At 33.4% G+C, this 9,067-nt stretch overlaps 1 protein-coding gene across 1 annotated transcript in view; it reads right to left on the bottom strand.

Moving 5' to 3' along the window:
* Positions 1-3,343: 3,343 nt before the first annotated feature.
* LOC150082158 (neither inactivation nor afterpotential protein G-like) overlaps positions 3,344-9,067 on the bottom strand; it is a 74,214-nt gene continuing 68,490 nt past the window's right edge. Inside the window, exons 10-11 of the mRNA XM_090380440.1 lie at positions 4,811-5,039; positions 3,344-3,503 (exon numbers count right to left, since the gene is read on the bottom strand). Coding sequence (XP_090236566.1) covers positions 3,344-3,503; positions 4,811-5,039 — 389 coding nt within the window. The remainder of the gene's footprint in view (positions 3,504-4,810; positions 5,040-9,067) is intronic.

Here is a 9,067-nt window from a genome sequence, read left to right as displayed (position 1 = left end):
CATTCCCTTCTTTAATTACAATCAGAATGCAGGACTTCATAAATATCTATATAATAATGAACCATTGTACTTATATTTGTTATTATTACCATCAAAGTATTATATCATTAAGCAGGAAAAAAAACAATATGGCAGTTCTATAAAGTTGACAAGGTCAGAGGAATGGATTGTCAGATGGGTTTGAAAACAAAATTATATTAGTTTATATTTTTTGTGTAGTTCATGCATTTTATATACAAAATGGATTATGTCTTACTAAAACATTTTTATATCCTTTTAATATTATCTGGATAGTACTTTTGCTTTTAGCATTGTTTGCTCTGTCTATAATTTCCAATAAAATTTAAATTCTGAAAATTATTTAAAACATTCCAGTTCATTAGTTTCTTGTTTTGCACAAATCATATATATATATATATAATATGATTATATGATTATATTAAAAATATATATATTTTTTTTTTGCTTAGTATGATTAAATCAGTAAAAAGTACAGGTTATTTAACCAAGTAGTTGACCTACTGTTCTCCATAAGGAATAGGCATTTAAAATGCAGGTTTAATAACTGGACTACTACAATTAACTTTTTTTTTTTTTTTTTTTTTTGTAAATAAACTACCATAGTTTAAATTCATTAAAATTGCTGTTATTTTATGTTTAACTATTCTGCTACCATATTTTAAAAGTGCATACAAACTTTGTAAAAATTATTTTACATGGCCATGTAAAATCGTGTGCTTCCTTTTGATTGTGCTCATTCTCTTTGTGTTTCTTCCCATATAACATTTTTGATAAATGATAAACTTCATAAATCATAAGAATTAAACTTTAATAGTAAAATTAAAATTGGAAGCTATAAAATCAAGTTTGTCTTTGTTGAAGTTCTTGTTTTTTAAATTTAAAAAAACTAATAAACAAGATTAGATTAGGCAATCAAGCAGTCAGCAGTGTGCTGACTGCTTGATTGTCTAATGATACTTTGTTAGAAAATAAAAGGAAAAAATTTCTCTGTATTGTAAATTACCAGAATAGTTCTGAACTGTTTACAGCTTCTGGAAATCAGTCTGTAGCAGTCTCTTTATCCTTCATTAATGATATTTTGAGGGATATTAAATGAATTTTTTCATTGTAGTGATCAGAAGTATTAAGTGAAAATAAAAATGAGATTGCTTACAGAAGTATTTTGCATGAGCTTTCTATTTCTTTCATATATATATAGGTATACAAATATAGTATTGTATTTGTGTTTGATGATGATACTTAATTTTTAGTATATATTTAGACATTACTGATTCGGTGAATCTAGCTGTTCATTTGAAGTTGTGGTTCTATTCTCTGACTGTTTAGGTCTACCTCAGTAAATAGTCCTTTTGTTTACTGATATTATATTTATTGATATCCTTTTGTTTTCATAGTTTTTTCATGGAAAGTCAATTCTGAGACGATCTTTACTGCTCTTCTCTGTATATCATTAAACAATTTAATGAATTTTATCTTTTTTAAAACAGAAATTGGAAACTATTATGGGTGTCAAATTAAGTTTTTCATTGGTAAACTTAATTTAATACTCATGATAGTTTCCTGTACTTAATCTGTGTTGTGTTGTGTGATGCTCATGCAATTAGAATTTTATTTATTTGTAAATTCTTCAAACCAGTGTGCTCACTTCCATATGGGGATTTTATTTTAAGAGTGTGCATAGTGTGTTTTAAGTTATGAAGTGTTTTTTACCTTATTTATTAGTACATTCTTATATAACTTTCAAGTTTACTCACAGTAAAATTGATTCTCAGAAGTTAAATTCATTATTTAAATTATTTTGCCTTGTTTTTCCAAGATTCCAATACATTGACATGTCTTTTATAGCAAACCTATAACATCCTTTGGGGATGATGTTAAAAATACTGTACAGATAATTGTATTATAAATATACCCAATTTTTTTTTCTTTTTTTAATATTTATTTAAACTCTATGTAAAATATGTATACAGATGTGATTTATAGTTAGCATAATTAAAACTTCATTAAGAGAAATTAAGAATGTTTGCCTAGTCATACCGAATAAGTCATAACTTTGGAACTATTATATGAAATGCCTTTGAACATGATTTTTGCAGTATAAGCTCAATACGTCCAGCTATAACTTATACACGTGATATAGCCTTCTTAACCATCCATCATGGACATTTTACAGGATCTCTACCAAAATATTATAACATGCATGCCTAATATTGTTCTTCAACTTGTTGAAATTCTAAATCTTTATAGAATGCTTAGGTAACATTAAAAAAAAAACTTCTAAAATGCAGGTTTTGGGGATGATTCTGCTTCCTGATATAACTACTAAAGTATATAATGAAATTTTTTATGGTTCCAAACTAATGACTTGCCTTATATTTGTAAATATTTTTTAACCTCTTGTTATTGTTATAATTTTATATTAACATGCATTTATTTTCTGTGAACAGTTTAGCTTTAAAAAAGTGAACTTTTAATAAAAGTAATTCTGCATACCAGTAGTTTTGAGTGAAGAGCTACTGCAGGTCTTCCATAGTTATTCTCTGTTTACTTTTATTCTACAGAAAAGTTAAAAATATTTGTCATTTGTATGGGAATTTTCAGATGAACTCTGTTTCACTTTACTGTATTTAGTGGTTTTTGTAATCCTTAAAGTAAAGTAGTCAGAATTTCTGTTTGCTAAATTTCAGTTATTGCTCATGAGATACAGATTTGAATGTATACATCATACTCAGAATGGAAATGTTTCTGCTCTTAATGCCAGATGTTTATGTAAAAAATCGAAGTGAAGTACTGTATTGTTGCTAATCAGTTTGATTGTGGTAATGAACTTGAGAGGTGGTGACTGCTTTTACTTCCTGATAATTCCAACACTGCCATACATTGTATAACATTATGCTTCATTCTTCAAAAGCTAGTCAGATATTGTGGATTGAAGAGTGTATTATGTTGTCAATAAGTAAAATCTAGTAATAGCTTTTTTGTCCGTTCTTTCATGTTAAATATATAAATTATATAAATAAATTTTTTTGTAATATTCTTTCATCCTTAATTATACAAAATCAACACCAGCAAGTTGAGAAATTAATTTAAAACAGTTTATAGAAGTGAACACAGTAAGTTATAATTTAAAATGTTCTCCAACTTGTTGAAATTATAGGACAGTCTAATTTTACATTCTCAGTGGATGTTTTCCCCGTTTTTTAATATGTTCACAGGAATAGTGAAAAGCAAAAAAGTTTTCATGGTTGTTTTACCAGTGCCCACTGGAAGTAGAAATATATTGATACGAAATTAAGAAGAATTAATTTAATACAGAATTTTTTCAAGTGTTGTTATTAGTCTTGAATATATGGAAAAAGGAAGACAGAATGGCTTCAGCTGCTTTCTCAGCAATCATTACTATAGCAGCATTGGGCGTTCCAGAAAGCTCTAATGGGAGGACAGATCCATCCACTACCCTAAGATTTTTAATTTCTCTGACTCTGAAATAAAATTTAAAAGAAAATAAAAAAATATAAATTTATACACACAAACATATGCATATTTAAATATACATGAATTAATGCCAATATATTTATAGTTTATCACATATTATACAAATCTTTATTATTACTCTTCTTTTAAAACAAAGATTTTTTTTTTTTTTTTTTTTTTGAGATCTTAAAAAGTAAATCCTTCAAGATTATCAATTTCTTAATGCTGTGCGCATATTGAGACATTATTATGTAATATACCACAATACAAAATGCCAAAATAAAGTGAGTCCACTTAATATTAGCCACGTGCTGCAAGGAACCTCCTAGAATTTTTCTGCACAATCCAAAAAATAAATTATGCATCATTCCCTCCTCCCATAGATACCTCCAGCTGACCTTTGAATTTGTCCAAGTTGTCAATCTGAACTATCTAGGAAGGAAACTTTTTCTCAGAATTTGGACTCTAATATGTTATTTTTAAGCAAAGCTACTTTTAAGGTTTTTTTGTCAGTTGATAAAGTTTTTAAAAATTAGAGCACGAGTATAAGTTAAATAATAGTGGCCTACCATCACTAAGTTAGGGATGGTAACCTTTTAGTCCAGAGCTGTTGGACAGTGCTACACTGTTCACTGGTAAGGGACTAAAAGGCATATGCTCCTGTTTTTACCCTGTTCATAAACTCACTCATTATTTTATTTAACGTTTTACCAATTTTATTACTGTTTATTAAATTTGTTAAAGCCTCATATGAAGATTTCAAGGCATAGTCAAAATTACATTAAGTATAAAAATTAAAGTGCATATGGGCTCCTGCTCAGGTGGCACATAACTGGTGAGTTTTCTAACATGAAATGTTTAACCTGATATTAGTCATGCTGAAAACTATATTTGGAATTATTTTCCTGAACCAATTTTAACACACCACATTAGTTAAATCAGGGACTGATGAGCTGTGGCTGGCCTCAACAATTCTCAATTCCCCACCTTTCCGCAGCAGAAACACACTACAAATGCTATTGACTCTGCTGGCAATCACTGCCTAGCCACCAGGCTAATCTGCCACTGAATTAAAGTATTTTTGTTGGTCAGCTGGACCTTTATTACCAGTAACAAAATTTTTGTTGATTAATGTGATTTGGATAGAAAGAAGTTATAAAATAATTGAGAAGAGCCATTGGCTCTTAATTATTTCAAAAATATATTAATGTAACTATTTTTAACTAGTTTTATTTCAAGTGAAATGCAATCTGAAAGGAAAATTTTTAGATAATGAAATTTAGAACAAATTTATTGGCTTGAACCAATGACTTACCTAAATTGATGATCTACCACAGCTAAAGGATCTGTAACAGTTCCCATGCTACAAGTACCAATTGGGTGATATGCAGTGATGGCAGCTGTTTTGACCCAACATTCCAAGTACCTGTCATCATCCATGCTGTTGCTGTATTTTGAGCACCATTTGTAAGTTGGGAGATGAAGCTCAGCTCCTAACTGGCGAAGATTCTTGGTTTTGGAAATCTGCAATGCTAACTTCATGGCTGTGTGAAAAAAAGCTTTTGATTATAATTAAATTGGAACATAATAAAACCTGAATCATGTACAGGATCCATCAGAAACAACTGACACATTTTGTTAGTGTTTTCCACAATGTGCAGTAAAAGCTGCTTTTATCATATGCAACAGGCTAAGAGATCAGTTCATTACATAGCATTGGGAGCATTCAACATCATGTTTCATGCATACAGTGGTAAGTATCATCACAAAACTGATCTTTGGCAACATTGTGTTTGTATATAGTGACACAAACTGAGTGGCCAATTTTTAAACCACTAGTACTGTAACTGAAAGCCAATGAAAATTCCATATAGTGTAAATATTCCTGAAAATGCATAGCATCTTCACATGTCTGTTAAACAATCTGAGATAATCTATTCAATCTCATGCCTATAAGCAACATTTGTCAGAGGCTGGCAATATTTGAGCACGAGATGAAACTGTTCACAACAGATGGAACAATTTAATTAGAAAATCAACAAAAATCATTCATGATGCTACAGGTAATCTTCAAGTTAATGAAATACCACATCATTTGCTGAAAGAAAGTATGGCGCTTTCCAATTTTAAGATTACTGGTTTCTCCTTTTACGAAATTGAAAACAATTTCGGTTAATGCAAACATGAATTTGGAGTTCAGCACAATGAAGAAATTTACAGCACAGATTATTATTAGCCAAAAAAAATTCCCGAGTTACCCTGAGAGAGAGAGAGAAGTAGAAAGGAATCACCAAGAAAGAGAAGAATGATGATATCCAGCTCAGGACCCTGGGTGTTCCAAGCCCATACCAGATGACAGAGCAACATCTCATGTCAAGAGAAAGCATGATTCTTTTATGTGAAATCTTTCCAGATCAGCTCATTTCTCACTTTGGAGATGTAAAAACCATATGTCTGCCCTTCAAGTTTCTGACAAGATCAAGATTTGTGAAGAAATTGCTGAGATAAATGAAAAAAATACGTGTAAAATTATGAAGAATTTTACTCATGCTTAAAGAGTGTTTGTCATTAGAAGGAGCACACTTATTGCATTCAATATTTTCAAGATAAAACCCACATGTAAAAGCAAGATGTGCAAGTTTGTTTTGCAATTTTCAATAAAAACTTTTATTTACTATCAAAATGTGCTAGTTGTTCTTAATGACCCACAAAATCTTTCTTTTGAAGTATTTACTATACTGATAAATTTTAGAGATTTAAAAAAAAGTAGGTTTGTCCGTATGCTTCTGAAAGCACATGGACAAAATGCTAAAACTTGTTTCTACATAGACAGCCTCCACAAGATTGAGAATATTGCATGGTTAAGAATATGATACAAAGTTTGATAGTGTCCCACATGAGCATCTTTGTATAAATTAGACCAGGGGAGAGAGTGCTACAGCATATAAAAGATTGTTGGTTAAATGATAGGTGGTTTTAAATTATTATTGCTCTGGAGATGTGAAGCCCTTGAGTGCAGTTTCATGCTAGATCTCTTTTTACTTCTGACATTGATGATTGGCATCAAAATTTGGGAGGGCTGTAAACAATAGTAATTGAAGTATGCTTCTTCAAAAAGATCTAAACTTTTCAATTGGTCAGAAAATTGGCAGGTAAAGTAAAATATTGGTAAAATGTAATCTACATTTGGGCAAGGGTAATCCCAGATTATGTTATTAATTGAGAAGCAGCAAAATCAAGGCATCTGACAAATGCAAAGGAATTGGTAATTATGCAATGCAACAGAAAGTTCTGTTGCTGATTTAGGGTTTTGGGCTCATCTGCAACTTGCGTCATACACCAATGAGCCAAAACATGACCACCTACCTAATATGATGTTGGTCCTCCGTGTGTCAAAACAGCTCGTACCCAGCGAAGCATGGAAACTACAAGATTTTTAAATGTGTCGTATCTGGTACAAATACGTAACCAGCAGATCCCTTAACTCCTGCAAGGTGCGTGGTTGAGACACCGCAGATCAGAGTTGCTATTCCAACACAAACCACAGATGCTCGATGGGATTAATGTCTGTGAATTTGGAGGCCAGGCAATATATGGAAGTCTTCCTCATGTTCTGCGAACCAGTCTTGAACAATCCGGGTGGTGTGGCATGGCTCATCCTGCTGCAAGACGTCACTGCCAGAGGGAAAGACCATTGCCATGAAAGGGTGTACCTGCCCAGCAATGATGGTTAGGTAGGTGGTAGACGTCAGAGTGCCTGGCACATGGATGACTGGACCAAGGGTATCCCAGCAGAACATTGCCCAAAGCATGACACTGCCGTCACTATCTTGTTTTCATCCCATGGTGCATCCAGGTGCCATCACTTCCCCAAGTAAATGATGCACATGTGCCCGGCCGTCCACATGGTGCAACAGGAATCGTAATTTATCGCACCAGACGACCTTCCAATCACTCGAGGTCCAGTTTCGAAGCTTGCCCATTTTCTGTTGCAACCATTTGATATCACAGTCATAACGGTTAAAATGAAAATGAAACATTTCTCTTCAAAGATCCATGTTATCTGTTTTAAGTTACCCTAGAACTATCAAACAACGCATTACAAGTCTTAGCAGGAACCATTCCCCTGGATCTGTATATCGTATTCAAGGGGATGACAGGTCGGCTTAGGAAAGGTTTGGCTTTGGAACTAATGGGAATAACATCTGATCCAGTGAACGAGGTCAAACAAGAGAAGAAAAGATTGTGGGAGCATGTGTGGCAGGATTGGTGGAATGCCAGCGAACTTGGAATATTTACGACGCAATTTATAACCAAAGTGGACTTTACTGCCGCCAAGGAAATAAATCCTTCGTTTGCTCCTTCAATGAATACAACATACTTATTAACGGGACATGGCTCCCTCAGAGCCAAGTTACATGAACGTGGACTTGAACCAGATCCTTACTGCACATGTGGGGGTGTGGAAACTTGGTCTCATGTTTTATTTGACTGCCCACAGTATCTTCAGGCACGTTTAGAGTTGTTTAACAGTGTATCAGATCTGACAGAAGATAACATAAGTCCCTTGGTCGAAAGCTGTAGGAATTTTAATGCTTTACAGACATTTTCAGTGACTTTTCAAAAGAAGACTAGACATAAAATCCCTTCACCCTCAAGGAAATTAGATGTAGGATGTACAGATGAATTATTAAAGAAACATATACTAAGATTATTTGTTTAGGTTCTCAGCTGGTTGGAAGTTGCAGATTGGATGCTTCGATAGAACTCTAATGGGAGGATATACAGGGACCCTCAGGTGTTAACAGGATTCTCAAAGGAATGTTGATTGGTTCCGGGGTGTGATACCTGAAATTAAAAACTAAGGAACTAGATGGAAACATAGTTTACAACCATAATTTCTTTGGAAACTTATGCAGTTATACCTTGTGTGGTCTTAAGTGATATCTAGATCTGTGATCATATAGATATGAACTATCCCATACATACACTTGAAAACTACAGGAACTTAAACGTTTTTCACAACGAGAACTTTTGTAAGTGAAAACACTCCATTTTCTAAGTGACATCTAGATCTGTGACCATATACAGGGTGTCTCAAAAATATTGATACAAACATTTAGGGGAGGTAGGTAACATCTAAAGGAATATGAATCGCATAGGAACCGGAAACGTCACCGTAGGTCGGTAAATGGCGCTGTTCATCAGTTTGTGAGAGGGAAAATTTCTGGTTTACTCATTCAAGCAGTAGTCGCCGCACGATGAGCATGCATTGATATACGAACTGTGAGCTGGCAGACATGCACCTAGAGTATGGATTAGCTGAGGGCAATGGACGAGCCGCTCAATGAATTTATGGAGAATGCTTCCCAGACAGACATATACCAGACCACCATTTGTTTGCGCGTGTGCATCAAAATTTGTGCGATTATGGGTCATTTAGAGGTAACAGGAGTAGTGCGGGCAGACCACGTTCGACGCGAACTCCCGCCATGGAAGAATGTGTTCAATGCCGTCCAGAATAATCCTACTACCAGCACACGTGCCGTTGCCTCTGCCTTAGGAGTGTCTC

The sequence above is a fragment of the Mastigoproctus giganteus genome, chromosome 8 (assembly GCF_048544385.1).
Source record: "Mastigoproctus giganteus isolate SK-2022 chromosome 8, ASM4854438v1, whole genome shotgun sequence".
NCBI lineage: Eukaryota > Metazoa > Arthropoda > Arachnida > Uropygi > Thelyphonidae > Mastigoproctus > Mastigoproctus giganteus.
The sequence above is the reverse complement of the archived record's forward strand: the minus strand, read 5'-3'. Positions and strand labels throughout refer to the sequence as shown.